The following is a 17,624-nucleotide window of genomic DNA, read 5'->3' on the forward strand; positions in this document are numbered from 1 at the left end:
AATCACCTGTGAGAAAGAGTTCAACTTTAGAAGGACGGTTCCTTTTGCATCTCCTTTAATTTCAACCCTTGGTCCTCGTTCTTCCTTTACTTTAAGCAGAAAACAAGTTCCTCTTCCTGCTTTTCCTTTTTTATATATTTATAGGGACCAGCCTTGGATAGTGATGTTGCGTCAGTCATTAGACTTTTAGCCCTACCAAGACAATAATGGCAAGCCATTTATCAAAATGTTGCCTAGATAATACCAGGGACATATTCATGTAGTTACCAAGAGTCAAAGCTGACTGAATTTAAACATTCTAGCTATGTTTGCCTTAATACATACATACACACTCTCCACACACACACAGTTTTCATCTCTCAATCTTCTGTTTTGTAGCCTAAACCTGGTCAGTTCCTTTAACCATTCCTCGTAGGGTAGGTCTCCATTTCGCATAGGGTAGGTCTCTTTATAATCCTAACAGTTTTGCCATGCAGACAGAAGTTTTACCAGTTACTGTATTGTATGCAGGCATGAAATTTTCTTATTTTTGCTACCGGTTTGGAACCGCGAGCGCTCACACACGGCACTTCTGCGCATGTGCAGAACCTTCTGCGCATGCGCAGAGCATTCGTGATGACGGGTGGGCGAGGCGTCCCAAATGGGCAAATCGGCAGTATACCACCTCTGATTGTATGGTACAAAAGTCCTTTGTCATCATGGTATGCTCTCAAAATTTCAGATGTGCCTCTTGGTTCAAAATACTGGGTGATTTTAAGATAGGCAGGGGACATATAATTATGGCTTTCTAGCTATGTTTGCCTTAAGTAGTGGAGTCATTTCCTTGTGTTGAAAAAGACAAAGATCAATTGATGGTCAAGATTTCCTTCTTACGTCTTGGCAACAGATATACAGGTACATTATAAGAAAGGATTTACTTAAGAAAAAAAAATTGTGAAGTTACTCAGTTTTCCTAAGTGATTTAATAACCTAGTGGCGTGGAAGCTTCTGAGAACAATTTCCCATAAACACTATTTAATCATTTTTTTCCCTCTCCTTCTCTCCTCCAGGTGGCTTTATCAGTTTCAATGGTTCCTGGCGTGTTCAGGGGATCCTGGCCATGTCTCGTTCTCTTGGGGATTACCCGTTGAAGAATCTGAATGTTGTCATCCCGGATCCAGATATCTTGACCTTTGACCTGGACAAACTCCAGCCAGAGTTCATGATCTTGGCTTCTGATGGGCTCTGGGATGCGTTCAGTAATGAGGAAGCGGTGCGATTCATCAAAGAACGTTTAGATGAGCCACATTTTGGAGCCAAGAGCATAGTGCTCCAATCTTTTTATAGGGGATGCCCTGACAACATTACAGTCATGGTGGTTAAGTTCAAAAGCAGCAACAGAGCGGAAGACCAGTAAAAAAGAGAAAGAAAAGGGGGAGGGGGGAGAAAGAGAAATAAAAGTAATACCACGCTCTGCCTCTCACTTGGCGAACTTCTTCATTTAACCTTTACACTTCAACACAGTAGACAGTGGTAGCAAGTATATTAGTATTAAAATTGTACATCCAAAAATGAGAGTAGAAAAAAACCCAGTCTTTTTGGTAAACACAGAAAACAAAATTGACAATTCAATTTATTTTATTTTTAAATGAAAAGGATCTCGTACCTTTATTCTCTAGATCCCTAATGAAAAATCCTTCAGTTTTAAAGGCCTGTGACTCCTGCTTCGGAGAGTCCAAACGACTGCAATTCCCTTAGTCTTCACATAACAGCTTAGAATTGCGTTTGGACTTGGGCAGCTGAGACACGATAGGAACAGCTGATTGCTTGGAAGTAGTTGGTAAAACTGACATGGTATTTGCCACCAGTGTGACTATCCATTCTAGCATCCTCTCCTTCATACCGCAACTGCTTAGTTAAACTGCAGAAAGAACAAAAATGGGTAGCTAACAGTTTCATAACAAGGAGGTACCAATGGGTCCATAACAGATAGGTACTGTCTGTTTCCATTGATATACTTCCTACTATATCATTAGCATTAAACAATTAAGCTTTTCCACTGCTGTGTTTATAAGGTTTGTGTGCATGCTGCAAAATAATCTTTGGTTCTTAAAAAAAAACTAGCAGCAGATAGCTTTTCTATGCTCATTGAAAAATGTCCCCCTTATTAATTCTTGTTTCTCGATGAACTGAATTAATTCTTGTTTCTAGTTTTGGGCCATAATTCTGTGTAGTTCAGACATCAAAAACCATGGTATAAAATGTATTTGTAGCTTAGAAGATTCTGATATAAGACTTTAGCATTTCTAAACTTGTATTTAGGGGATAAGGCTAGCATATTAATGAAGCAAGCAAACTGAAATAGGAACTTGGTGCCAAATTCACTGAAGATACAGGTAGAGCATTTTCTTTTCTTTTCTTTTTTCATTAGTGGTGAAGCTTTGTTCCAAAACAGAAGAATTGGCAAGCAAGTTTTACGATGTAAATATTTAATGATGTCAGTTATCAAAAGCCAGCCCTTGTAGCAAGTGTTCGCTGCATGTAGCTGCTATTTGAAATCTATGGAGTTTGTTATGAACTGGCTGCTTAATTCCAGTGTGCCTATCATCTGCGTATCTCACGACCAATTTTCTGCAGATTGATAGTTCCAGATGTGTTGGGCTGGAGTTCCCATAATTCCAACCTCGGGGGCAAGTGAAAAGTTGGGAAAGCTTTGGGGTAACAAGATAGACTTTGTGGTAAACAGTGACAGTATCTGACCTTGAGCTATTCTAATTGTAACCTCTTTCTATCCTGCAAATTAGGGGAAACGATAGGGCATTCTGATTTACAGTGGATCCAGTAGAATTTTTCTGCAAGCAGAAGAGGGATCAATGGATGCTATCACAGAGGAACTCAAATAGCATGATTTCCAAAAGAAAACAAAATTAGACCTGTTTCTATGTGGAATATTGCTGACGGAATATCCGTCACTTTTTATATGTGTTAAATCAGTGGTTCTCAACCTATGGGTTGGGATCCCTTTGGGGGTCGAACGACCCTTTCACAGGGGTCACCTAAGACCATCGAAAAACACATATTTCTGATGGTCTTAGGAACCGAAACACCAATTTTATGGTTGGGGGTCACCACAACATGAGGAACTATATTAAAGGGTCGCAGCATTGGGAAGGTTGAGAACCACTGTGTTAAATTGAAGTAGGACTAGAAGGATTGGGGGATATTGCCCATAATTAGACATCTTGGAAATATGTTAGACCTGTTAATATTTGGAGTATTGGTCATGTCAATAAGGCTGTAATTGAGAATCAAAACTATAGAAACCTGAGTCAAAATGAGCAGTGTCAAGCAACAATGGAGTGTTGCCACTCATCTGTGAAGCCTACTTACTTGAGAATAGACCCCACTGAATTCAGTAGACCTAACCTTAGGACATATGCCTAGGATTGCACTTCCAGCACACTAATATCAGTATTAGAAAGAGGAATGACTGAAACATACTTCCTATTCTAGTGTTGTTTCTTGTTCAGAAAACTGAGGCATATGAGAAGCGTTCCAATTTTTTTATAGACTGGAATAAATGGTTTAATTGTGTTATGGAGATACAGTATCGCTGTGAAAAATAATCATGGTAAAAACACATGTAAATGGAACCGGCAAATGTATTCATTTGCATTCTGTTGAAAGCTGTTTTTAATGTCTGAGGAAGAGAACATTCATTGTTAACAGGAAAATAGCTGTAAACAATTACAGTGTACAAATTATATTCATTCAAGTGTTTAAAAAGGCCACATTTGGCTAGTCACCTACTCAGTGAAGGGCAAAAATATGTATGCTGTGCAAAAGGCTACTCAGAATTAGTGGCATCATTCAAATATTTGCAGTATAAACATTTATAGTCTTCCCCTTGGAGAAAAAGGTCCTTCTTAACAAGAAAACAGGCTGAGATAATAGAAGAGATTAACCTAGGATGAAGTATCTCTGTTGAAAAAAAATGGTCATACCCATATCATATATAGACAGTATTTCAAAACTCCACTTGTTTACAAACTCAGAATATTAAATCAGGCATGGTAAAAACGAGAAATATGCTTAATGCTACTGATTTGGATTCAGAGATACCTTGCACAAATGAAAAAAAGTTCATCAGCAAATTATTTGAATTTCCCATTGGTGCCATGGCATCATGACAAAGGCTATGTTGACCTGTAGGAATGTTTTTGTAGAAAGAGTAGGTACAGAGGAGTAGAGGAGGAGGAGAAGGAACCAGGAAGCTTCTACTGGCTAATACTGCAGAATATTCACTGAATTTGACCTGCTAAATACCATTAAATGATTATTCAACATTGTAATATTATAATGTATAAATAATATACATCATTAAACAATTAAATGATTGTTTAATGAAACATGATTGCCCTGCAGTCCAAAGGGTGGGAACCTGTGACTATCAGTGTAACTCCCAGAATCTTTGATCAGTGGCCAAATGAAGCTGAGGTTTGTATCTCAGCAATATCCAAAGAGTTAAATCAGGGCTGTCAAACTCCCGGCCCCGGATGCAACACATGCTGGCCATGCCCACGCCCTGTTTAGTGAAGGGGAGGAAAGTCCCGATATGTCATGTGATGCCACCACGACGACATGAGTTTGACACCCCTGAGTTATACTCCTCTTCTTTTAAGGAGCCTATACAGCAAATATTGGTTATCTAGTGTCCTTCCACTCTTAAGTTTTGGATTCCAACTCTCATTATGGCCTACAGCAAGAAAACATAGGAATTACAATCCAGAACAGCTGATGTATACTATGTTGCTTATCCTTAAAATAACATAGCAGGCAATCAGTATTATAATTTATTGAAATTTATCTTAGATCTACATTTATTTGAAAGCAGTGCACACTAAATTTTTTCTGCCCTAATTTATGACCAGTTCTTAATTAGAAGGAGGAAAAACTCTCTTGCTTTAGATTTATGGCTGCATAGAGCCTAATAAAGTGTGTGAAATGAAGTCAGAGTGGTTTTTACTAGTATGTAAAAATTTACATCTTGCAAAATGTAAGAGCATCTATGTGAAAATTAATAGAAAGACTCTTAAGATTGCTGATTTACTGTAACTTTGCTTTTATTTTTTACCGAAATGTCCATTTGTAGTTGATGGGAAGGAAAAAGGAAAACTTTTAGTTGTGAAAGTGGTAAATTCAAACAATAGATTTGTGCAGTATTTTTGAATATCATACAGGAAATATATTATTTTGACAATGTGTGATTTAGGGAAAAGTTTGCCATTGTTCAATGTTTTAGTCCGTGCTAACAAAGATGCATATTTTTGTAGAGAATATGATATATAATATGTATGCTATTCTCTGAACAAAAGCTTTTCTATATTGTAGAAATGAACTATCAATATTTATCGGGACTTTAAAAGCTTCTAAGCCAAACAGATTGGGAACAGCAACACTGCAAGCAGTGTAGACAAACTAATTATAGATTTATGGCACAACTATATTTTCAGTTTAATTGATCTCCAAAGGCACAATCCAGTCTGTCACAAGAGCTTTGGGTCCATGGGAAATGATTCAGCACAGGCCCCACAAAACCTCCACGTGATTTCTTACCTCCATTTCCAGGTACATAAAGATATTTACACAGAATCCAATTAAGACAGTTAAACAAGCATGGATTCTGCCCCCCCACACCTTCCTTCTTTCTCTGCTTCAGCTAATAAAGGAATAGGAATGTGGTGGTGATTTATTACTGTTTGTGCTAGTGTATCCTCAGTTAACTGGTTTTTTTCTAGGAGTAATGGGAGTTAGCTTAATCTTGAGGCTTGTTCAGATGTACAGCAAGCTCCTTCCCAGTTAGGAATAAGAGAGTGCTCATTCCATTGGGTGGCTTGGTCTCTCAAACTGGCAGGACTTATTCTTCTTGTTGTTCTTTATCCCTAACTGAAGCCATCTTCCTTGAGAAGATACATCTCTTTCTAGCTGCTTCTCTTCTTCAGTGGTCTTCCCCTCAACTCTCCTCAACTTTCACTCTCTTACTTTTCATATTCAAATTCAAACCTGTATTGTCGAGTACAACATATGTACAATGAGATTGGCTGAGCCTCCCTTCGTGCACACACCCCCAACACAATACCCCCATCACAATGAGAGACAAAAAAAAATCCTAGCCCAGTGAATCCTACCAACAAACACCCAGTCCTATTGCACTGTGTGAACTTATTGCACATCGTGTTGGCCCTGAAAGTCAATTGTACTATATTGTTGTAGGGTTATGTTTCATTCGGGAGTCTGACAGCCCACGGATAAAAACTCTTCTTCAGCCTGTTTGTGTGGCTGCCTATGCTTCTATATCTCCTTCCAGGTGGTAGGAGAATAAAGAAGGGCTGACCAGGGGGTTGAGGAGTTGACCATATCAACCTACCCTGCCTAAGAAAGTTTTGCCTGCAAGAAAAGTTTATTCTCTGCTCTTCTCCCAAACTGCATTATTATAGATGAATAGCTCCCTTGTCTTCAAGCTCAGGTGACAGGGTAGTGCACAGTGTTTAATTTCTGCATGTTGTCACTCAATCATGAAGTAAAGTGAAGTACTGTAGATCACTCTGCTAGACACATATTCCTAAAGTTCATATCTCTGGAGTTTACTCCTAAGTAAGGAATATAGGTTTGCAATAAGTGAGTCATGCATAATGTTAATCCATCCTATTAAAGGCAATGGGGTGAAAATTAATTGAACATTAAAGTATTCAGGTTTAGTGTATATTCATTTATAAGCATAGAATAGAAATATGTGCATAGTGGTTGAAGAACCATTCTACTGTAGTCTCATGCAAGCTAGGTCATATAGAAAGTACATACTTTAAGATGAATATACAGTGATGCATACGGCTGTCATTATTTAGGAATACAATACAATAGCAGAGTTTGAAGGGACCTTGGAGGTCTTCTAGTCCAACCCCCTGCCTAGGCAGGAAACCCTATACCATTTCAGACAAATGGCTATCCAACATCTTCTTAAAGACTTCCAGTGTTGGGGCATTCACAACTTCTGGAGGCAACTTCTGTTCCACTGATTAATTGTTCTAACTGTCAGGAAGTTTCTCCTCAGTTCTAAGTTGCTTCTCTCCTTGATTAATTTCCACCCATTGCTTCTTGTTCTACCCTCAGGTGCTTTGGAGAATAGTTTGACTCCCTCTTCTTTGTGGCAACCCCTGAGATATTGGAACACTGCTATCATGTCTCCCCTAGTCCTTCTTTCTATTAAACTAGACCTACCCAATTTATTTGTCTTCCTTGATGATGGTTCACGGATGCACATATCAGCGTATCTACCATGCACTTTCTGCTTTGCCACATGTTATCGTAATAGAATCTAATACATGGTTCTGCAGCTTCCTCTGTGAAGCCGCTTATCTATATTGTAATTCTGAAAAGAAAGCTTAGTTTTGTATCTTGGTTTTGCTCTCGCAAAAGCTAGCAAAGAACTCATGATCCTGCAGCATTTTTGTGAACATCAGTCCTGAATTTGTTGATACTTGCAATTTATGTCAGATCCCCGGGGTCAGAAGTTCAGTTCAGCTCTGAAGAGGATATTCCCCAGGTCACCTCAGTTCAGAGGAAGCCATCCCACTCTTGTGCAGTCTTGGCTTGAGTTGAAAGTACATTAAAAGTTGGCTCAGCTTTAGAAGATAATACTCCCATGACCTCTGCAGTTTCCCAGTCATGCTGGAGGCTAAGGAGGCAAAAAAAAGGTTACAGGCTATTGAAGTTTAGAGAGAACAGGAAGCAGGGATGGAGTGGATTAGTAGCTACCTCTTAACTTGGGCAGCGTTTTTAAGCTTACAGAAAGATGCTGGGATCTCAGCTCTTTTAGGGAAAGAGTTAACTCAACCTGTAATTTCTTGCAGTAAACAATCTTAGATCTTGACAGATCTTGTTCAAGTTAAGACCAAAAAGGAAACAGTACCTTTAACTGTTAAGCTAGTTTGAAGATTTTTTTTAAGAAATAGGGGGAAAAAACCTATAAAATTGCTTGCAAAAGTTGAGGCAACTCTGGTTAAATTGTATATTTCAGTGAATCCTGAACTGCACAGAGGCTGACAAAACCTTTCCACGATGCAAAGTTAAGCACAACACCTTCTTTTCAAATTTGAACCAGAGATGGATTGCTTCCGGTTCGGCCCGGATTAGACAAACCGGTAGTAGTGGCAGCGGGAGGCTCCGCCCACCTGCCCGGATGCTTCTGCACATGTGCAGAAGTGTCTCAAGCGCACCCAAACTGGTAGTAAAAAAATGGCAACCCACCACTGATTTGAACACATGCTACTATTTATACATAACTTGTATAGATTCAGTAACAAAACAATGAGCATGGCAGGGAGAAAAGTTGGATCCCCCTTTCTCTCTATACTTTGTAGTTTCTTATCTAGCAGAAACAGCAGTTCCCAAACATTTTCTGTTGCTAAGACAATAGACATCTTTCTATTCTTGCTGTTCTGTACTTCTTTGCAGAAGGCTTCTAGTTCTAGATTCTCTTGTATACACTACTTGTACCAGATCTGCCCAGAAATATTCGATAATATTCAAACCTTAGAATGATAAAAACCATTCCAAAACATCTATTTCCTTGAAGAACTTCATGTTTATTTGGAGACCTGGTTTGGATCTTTACCTTATTAAATCTCTAAGCTTTTTTCAGCCTCAATGAAAACATAAAATCTGACCAGAAGTGCCTAAAATTTTTCATGCAGCTGTATATGTATTCCACCTTGGTGATTTACCAATTCTTCAACCACAGAACCTCCCGCTTCAAAGGAATTGATTTGTGCAGTAAATGGGGGGAGGGGGGAGGAAAAATGTGGAGTTCCTCATTTTTCAGATAGGATGTGTATGCATCATATAAAAGTATTTAGGATTAGTTTAATGCAAATGTAAAAGAATGAAACCAAAATTATTCAATTAATTGATTTTATGCAGTTGACTACTTTAATATGGTTGGTTTGGCATGCCAAAAAGTACTGTTGTTACTTTAATTTAAGTTTGATAGACCTGACTAGGCTCATGTTCATTAGCCCAACATTTCATTAAAAAGTGTCCAGTTTTACATTTCTCAGATCCATTTTTTGCAGCCTTGTGCCATTTCATTTTCTCAGCTACCAATAAATCTGTCTGCAGTAACTTGTTAGGAAAGCTACTGACCAGAATTGTTCGAAAGCAACTTTAGCTCATGCCAGGTTTCCCTGTAGCACTAGTATTCCATATTATCCAGTTGTTTTCGTAGGAATAATTTAAATCTTAAATACAAAGTGAAGGTTATTTCTAAGGGGAATTCTGGCTTTTCTCCACAGTCGGAACAATTCAGGCCTAAACAAGACATTTTGCTCTGCCATTTTTTAAAAAAACTCCCAATACTGTTATCACTTTAATTATTGCTTCTGGGATTATAGCCACAGTCCCAATTCAGTCATATGCCTCTTTCCCCCAGAAAAGTAAAAAGTAAGTTGAAATAGTAAAGAGCACCCTCAAATGTGTAGCAGGAGAAAGTGTACCGGTGTTTGTGATTGCCTAGATCTATTTCAGTACTCATTTCTGAATACACAGCACTTTCCATTTAAAGTCATGTACCATGACATGTTTTCAGAATTGCAGTGTGTCTGTTTGCCCAGAACAGTTGTTGTCTTCCAATAAAGTGGTCTTTATTGGAAGACATTTTTTTTTTGCCCATTTGTGAACTATGTGATAGACAGCAAGGCTATTGAAGTCAAGGTCAAATCTGAGACACTTTTGGCCTTTTAATCATGGAGGTGAGTTTGCGAAAACTTCAAGATGCTTTTCGTTTAGATCACTTTTTAAAATGCGTGTACACAGTTGAGTTGCAAAGGGTATGCAACGCATAGAACGGTTAATCCACCCATCAGTGTTCCATACAAGCCAATGCTTGGTGCACGTATGGTGTATTATGTTACATTTGCACCAACATTAATATATGAACATGTATGCTAGGAATTCAGAATGTTATTTTAATGTTTAGTGGGAATCTCCAAGTGTTCACTAAAACCCTAATTTGAAATAATGACTTCAACCTACCCAAATCCAATGTTTTGGTCATAATGAAGAACAAAAGGAGGGGCTTGTGAAACCTCAAAAATTCTTGATATTTGTAGAAGGTTTCTTTTGTACGTATTCTACATCTGTCTCTAAGAGACAATTAGAAACACAGTCAAATGAAATGTAAATACATTAACATTCGCCGTTAGTGTAACCTAAAGGTGACCATACACAGTCACTTCTAGATGTAGGCAGTTATGGTATCTTTGGTGTGTGCATTAGACAATATAGGTTTTCCTTTTTTTAGATGTGTGAAGAATATATGTTTCATGCAATTGAGATTCTGTCTTAATGTCTACAGGAAGTGTAAACTACTGAGAAAAAAGGAAAAAATAAATAAAAGTCTTGGCTGTATGATTAAAATAAAAAAAATAAACGCTTCAAAAGAAGCATATTTAAATAAACAAGTCTAATTTTTATTTTGTGTGTTGGACTCATTTTGAATCAGTCTAATAGCTGACTTTCCCCCCCAAAAAATAATAACATGCTTTGTCTTGCATATATCAAATATTTCCTCCTTTTTTGTATTCCGTGTTTAGCTGAAGAACAGGTTGAAAAAGAGACTTTTCCTCGTTGTGTTGGCAAAATTCGATTATTCTGTCGATTTTGGAAGTGAAATGGAGCATAGAAAGCCCGTTTAATTAGGGTTTATATCCTATCAACCGATCTGTGTTTTAATAAAGGTTGCAGGCAGACTTTGACAGCTGCCATTTTAGAGTACACAAAGCCAAACTTTATAATGAAGTTTAAAAGGTCTGGTTTGTTCAGCTCCCAAATCGTTAGGCCAGGATGACGTCGTCCAAGTCAGATTTCAGGATGACATTGCAAATCTTGGTTAAACAGCAGCAATAAAGGGAAATATAAGACGGCTCAGTGCTTGTGTTCATTAATCAAGCTTTTTGGATTAGTGTATTATATGAACACAGCCTTACATAATGCTGAAATATATAATTTCTAACAATAACCGCCTTGAAGAAGATAAGGAAGAATTTGGAGAGAGCAAATTATGTATTTCTTTGAGGCTTCCAAGAGCTGTGAGTCTGCTAGGACAAATAAAAGGAGGAAATGTATTTTTAAGTCCCCTCTTCCTCCTTCATCAGAGCATCATCGTCGTTACATACTTTTATATCACTATTCACATTTATCTTCCACATGTATATTCAAGCATTCAAACCAAAGCACAAACTATAAACCACAATGCAATTAATCTGAAATCAGTGTAATTAAAAGCTTGATGAAGTTAAATGTAAAAGGATCTAAGCTGGAGTAAATGAATGCAAAGTGTTGAGAACCCACATTTTTCCTCTTATTTTAAGCCTGCATTTATTTCCTCAGATGTCTTCATGCAACGGTTCCATTTTATATTCCATATTCAAATAGATACTAGAGTCCCACTTTTTCCAGTGGGTTCTGACAGGTTCTGGAGAACCAGTAGCAGAAATTTTGAGTAGTTCAGAGAATCGGCAAATGCCACCTCTGGCTGGCCCCAGAGTGGGGTGGGATTTTGCAGTATCCTTCCCCTGGAGTGGGGAGGGAATGGAGAGTTTGCGTGGCAGGGGAATGGTATCCTTCCCTCCTACACCCATCAAGCCACACCGTGCCCACCAAGTCACGCCCACAGAACCGGTAGTAAAAAAAATTGAATTTCACCACTGCCACTTTTCCACTTGGGTAAAATCAGAAGTAAGCTGATAAATCACATGTAACTACCGTAGTTTTCGAGTAAAAATATTATTTACTACATTACAATATCAATTGTTAATGTGATAGTCAGTTTAGTATTGTAGTTAAGGCACCACGCTAGAACCCGGAAGACCATGAGTTCTAGGCCTACCTTAGGCAGAAAGTCACCTGTGTGCAGGGGTGAAATCAACTTACCTCCGCTACCGGTTTGCAAATGTGAGCGCATTTGCTTCCTCCGTGCCTGCGCAGGACCTTCCGCACATGCGCAGAGCGTCAAAAACAGGATGTGATGGTGAGGTGGGTGGGTGGAGCCTCCTGCCACCACCGCTACTGGTTCACCCGAATTGCATCACTGCCTGGGTGGCTTTAGGCCACTCACTCACTCTCAGACCTAGAAAGAAAACAAGCCATTTTGGAAATCCTGTCAAAAAACTGGAGGGCCCTATCTAGACAGTCACTGAGAGTCCACACTGACATGAAGGACCAAAACAAATAATGATTTTAAACAATATAGCAAGTTGACTTCAAAGACATAATAAGCTTAGAACAGTTTCCCCTCAAAATTCAGAAACATTGACTTAAACATTAGTAAAGCAGTTTACTAATTAGTAAATCAGTTTACCCACCTTCAGGACCATGATGTATATTTAAATATATCTCTGAATGATGCTTGTTGATTTCTAAAATATGAAATATTTTAGTTACATACAGGAAATGAACTTTCAACCAACACAGTTGCAGTGATAATGGTTTCCAATTCTATTTCCTATTTACAATTAAATATATTGTTTTACATCAAATGTCACAATATTATAGAGCTTAAACGTATACATTTTGTCAAATATACATGGACACCCTTATCACAGGAAATTGCAATAATAGAAAATTAGAAATAGCAGAATAAGCAGATTTCCGATTGCTCAAATATATAACACTAGCTGATAACCTGGCGTTGCCCGGGTATTTATAGATGTTGAAGCGTTTGTCTGATAGGGAGCCATTGAGAGGGGCCTTTCTTCCAGTGGTGGGTTTCCATATTTTTTACTACAGGTTCGCTCGAGCGCATGCTCAGAAGCATCCAGGCAGGTGGGCGGAGCCTCCCACCACCGCCACTACCAGTTCAGCCGATCCAGGCCAAACCAGGAGCAACTCACCTCTGCTTTCTTCCCCCTACTCCCATGCCCATCATCCCTGCCCTCTCCCTTCCCCCCTCCTATGTGCTCCTCTTTCCCACCATGTCTACAATCCTGGCACTTTGCCCTAAAGTGTTTGTCTGACAGGGAGCCATTGAAAGGCGCTTCCTCCTACTCCCTTGCCCATCATCCCTTCCCACTCCCTTCCCTCTTCCATGCACTCCTCTTTGCCACCCTGTCTTCAATCTGCTCCAAATCCATCAGGCACTTCCCCATTGGTCCACTGGAGGGTGAATGTCACAGCTAACTTTCCAGAGGAAACTGTGAAGGAACTGACATCGCAAACAATTGCCACTCTAAGATGCCACACTCACTCTCGTTAACAGCCCAGGCTCTCCCTTCCCCTTCCCATGACATCACAAACAATTGCCATTCTAGGACGCTGCACTCATTCTCCTTAACAGCCCAGGCGCTCCAGAGTTATGTTGGAACACACACACATACACACACACACACCAGGAGTGTCTTAACCCCCCAGTACTTGTTTCTAGAGGGTAAGTCATCTGTGTACCAAGTTTGGTTGAAATTGCTCCAGAATTATGCTGGAACATACATACATACAGCCTTTTTTATAGAGAAGAGAGATATTAAGATCCATAAAACCTAAATTTCTGGAAATTGGAAAACAGTTCAAATTCCCATGCAACTGGGGACAATATTCCTTTCTACGGTAGTATAGAAAGTTAAATCATGAATAAAAGAAGTGATAGAATGATTCCTTACACCAAGAAAAGTTAGCATGTAAATGGAACCGTCTCTATGAATTCCCTAGTTGCTTTGGTTCAGGGGTGGGGAACTGTGGCTCTTTTGCGACTTGTGGACTTCAACTCCCAGAATTCCTGAGGCAGCTATGTTGGTTCTGGAATTCTGGGAGTTGAAGTCCACAAGTCGCAAAAGAGCCACAGTTCCCCACCCCTGCTTTGGTTGTTTTCTTGCAGCTGTTTCTTCTTCAACACTGAAGATGTTATCTAGTTAGGTAATGAAATATCTGCAAGAAAACATCAAAGTTCAGAGAGCACCAAGGACTTCACAATTCAACTTTAAGCTACAAATATTCTCCTCTTTTGGAATAGTCTCCATTTACCATCAGTCAATGCTTCGAAACATAAGAAATTCTTGTTATGTAACAAAATAAGTTATGTAAAATTTCTTTTATGGGAATAATATTGATTTTAACAGGCCACTTACATGTGCTACTTTCTAGAAAAAATGCCATTTTCCTTTAGATTTTATTGATTAAAAGCAAATCGATAAAATGCATATTCCATATTCTACTTTATTCTACACATGTTTAAGAAAACGTTGTACTGTAATAAATCTGAGAAGGCTTTTTCACTGCTTCTTTTTTCCTCCTTTTAAAAGTGTACATGTTTCCTTTTAAAAAATAACTTCTAAATTATATTAAATTGTTTTTTTTTTCCAATTTTCTAGAAATCCGATGTTGAAAGGCTCTACAAAGTCATCTTTCTCTGTTTTTTTTCTCAGAAAACTATGTTCCACTTATTTCAGGGGTGTCCAAACTTGGCAACTTTAAGACTTGTGGACTTCAACTCCCAGAATTCCCCAGCTGGACACCCCTGACTTATTTAATAATTCATATGTCACTTATATTCAGCACTTTCAAAGGGAGATCAGGAATCATTTCAAAAGTAAACTGAACAATTTTTTTTTGGACCAAGGTAGACAAATTTGAAAATCTGGCACTACTATTTTTATTATAAAGTTATAATGACAGAAACTTGCGAGTCTGAATGCATTTTTGCGTCCCTCATTTCTTTATCTTCATGAGAACCTGGGAAGGTCACATATGAAACGCATTTTTAAAATTACATTTCGAGTCCAAACTTCGATTACTTTTATCTGACTGTTGTGCCTTGGTTGCAATTCTTCCCCGTGTTCCTGATTGGCTCAAGAATTCTGGAAGGTGAAGTCCATGGGTCTTTAAAGCTGTCATAGTTGTCCACCCCTGCTCAAGGTTACAATATTTTTGTCAGTTACCATATTTCCTACCCAAGTGCTAATCAGCTTGCCTCTGCTGAACTTTTCAAGAGCAGCCAAAGTTGACTAAGTGCCAGCACTGCTGTGACAAATTTACAGAGACAAAAAGTCCCCAATAAGCTCATTTTACTCAATACGATTTTGGGATTGACTTTGTACTCTAATGTATGCATTCAAAAAATGAAATCATTTAAAATACATTTATTTATTTGAAGGTAGATAAACATAAATCAGTTCCAAGAAGGGTTTGTCGTTAATGTCACTGAAATCTAAAAGTAGTTTTCACTATAGAGAATTTTGTTTGGAGTTGTGAAATAGGAAAAATATTTTTATGGCCACTAGAGGACACTCCAGGCCAATAAAACACTAGTTTTATTTTAAAGAGAAACCATCAATACATTAATAAACACTGTTAAATTCACAGCAGTATTTTATTTCAGATTGTTGCAAGCTATTGAAATAGCAATGTTTACTTACAACTTCCTCAGAAGCAAATAGTCAATCCTTTTTTTTATCCTGATCTTCCCTGGATCTTATTTTACTTATTTTACCCAGTCACAGCTAGAAAGGGGGTTGAAGTGATGGTTGACATTCCAGCTCCTTCACATCTGTCCCAGATGAGTTGGCACTACAAGAACAAGAATCCCTGGTGGGAAAAGTGCTTTGAGGCATTGGGGAAGGGTTATTGCCAGCTGATTCTCTTCTCTGTCCACACACACAGAGGCATGCAGTATGCTGTTCTATTTGCTCAAGCAATCCCACAGCCTTTGCCTCTGTCTCTTTAAGAAAGAATAGTTGATTGCATCCCACTTTTTCCCCTTCTAAATCCAAGGCTAGGGCTACACCACATCCTGCCTCTCCAATAATATGTCTTCAATCTGGAAGAGACTATTTAGGGACTGCAGCAAAGGTGAAAGAACTATTATCTCTTCAAGTAGAGTTGTAATGATAATGTTAGCTAGCCACCTTATCTATGCATTTATAGTTCCATCAGTCAGTAATTCTTCAATGGGCTTCTCCAAACAGGATGCACTGGATTGCAAATTCCAATGGCTACTGAGCTAATGGGCTCAGCGACTGAGCTACTGGGAATGTTGATCCAATACTCCTGAATAACAACGTAGAGCAACTAGAAAAGCTTTCTTAGCAGAGTGGGAAGCCGCCACCCACCCACCCCACCTAGAAGAATGAAATATTTTGAGGAATATTAAAACAGGATAAAATATTTCCCCTAAAAGAGAAATAAAAAATCTCAGGGAACCAGAAACTCAGACTCCAGCTCCCTGCCCCCAAGCAGATACTGAGCTAGGCCAGCTTTTTAGAAATTCAGATTTGGTAATCCGTTCAAGACAGGATATTTTGAACAAAGGCAGAATTAGGTAGAATGGTAGGACTAGCCCTCCCTCAAGATCCAAACCAGGACAAAGCCATTAAGCCATATTAGGAATTGCTCGACACTCTTTCAGAACACAAGGTCCTTCATTGCATCATCTCAGTTGCACCACCCGCAGCAAAGTTCAACCTAACTTAGCTCAGACAAATATGACCCCTACATGGCCTCATCGGAGTCTGATAACAGTCAATAGAATACATGTTCTTGCACAGGAACAGGAAGCTCAAGTTCAAAGCCCAAGAGAAGGTATAAAAACTCCTCACTCTCAACTCCATGTGGTCAGCTGCCCAGAATCACACATGCTTGGTATTGCTGCAATTACCTTTTCCCAGAGCTACTGTCTCATTGCTAGTCTGCTGCTGAAGACAAATTGAAATTGGTTGAAGGTGTCCCACCTGAAAAGAAAGACTTTCTTTAAGGAAATGGAAGCAAATCGCCCTTACAAGTCATTCTAAGGAATCATATGGAAGAGGAACAACCTTCAGAGGGCAGTGACTACAGGGTTCTAATTGGCCACCTGGCTCTGTAATTTCATGCTCATTTGTATTTTGTTTGCCAGCATCAGAACTTCACCAAGAAATACTTTTTGTGTACCCTTCTTATAACAAGTACCTTGTTATAACAAAGTTCTGTGTTAAATCATAAAATTTAAAAGAATAATCTGCATATAGCAAATCTAATTTTCAAACAGGCAATTTTGTTTCAATGTCCGAATTGGACATTCTTCAAGTGAAATTACAAGTTTTAAATTATCAATGAAAATGCAGTACCTTTAACATTGGTGAAAATCTGATGCAACTCACACAGAACCACCCCCCTTCTCCCCCTGGCCGCTAAGGCAGAAAGTTGGGGATCACTGACTTAAGAAATGTAATATTTATAATGATTTCCAAAATTTTATTTATTTACTTCTGAAAACCTAGTAACTATTATCTTTAATTCTGAACTTCAAAATCATTGTTAAATATATTGAATATATTTCAAATATTTTGATAAATTACTGTGTAAAGATTCATACATACGATTCAAACTGAATGCTTGAGGTAGCTCTAACCTTCTGTAGTCAGGCAACTATCAGCCTCGTGAAAGTCAAAATGTGGGTCTTCTATGAGGTGAACTTTTCCTTTGATAAATGACTTGGTTTCATTCAAGCTCTTCCACGTGTGAGAAGAAGCTGTTGTATGTTGCTTGGTCAATTTCACCCTCTCCTGCTCTTCACTATTAGAAAGCAAGGCATAACAGAACAGGATAAGATAAAATTGACCAGT

At 38.6% G+C, this 17,624-nt stretch overlaps 1 protein-coding gene across 2 annotated transcripts in view; it reads left to right on the forward strand.

The window, feature by feature from the left end:
• The window catches only part of PPM1L (protein phosphatase, Mg2+/Mn2+ dependent 1L), a 217,644-nt gene extending 207,136 nt beyond the window's left edge, over window positions 1-10,508 (forward strand). For both annotated transcript variants that reach the window (XM_081955298.1, XM_081955297.1), the window contains exon 5: window positions 1,050-10,508. In XM_081955298.1, coding sequence (XP_081811424.1) covers window positions 1,050-1,396 — 347 coding nt within the window. In that variant the 3' untranslated portion in view covers window positions 1,397-10,508. The remainder of the gene's footprint in view (window positions 1-1,049) is intronic.
• The last annotated feature ends 7,116 nt before the right edge of the window (window positions 10,509-17,624 follow it).

Source organism: Natrix helvetica (assembly GCF_964273705.1).
Source record: "Natrix helvetica genome assembly, chromosome: 5".
NCBI lineage: Eukaryota > Metazoa > Chordata > Lepidosauria > Squamata > Natricidae > Natrix > Natrix helvetica.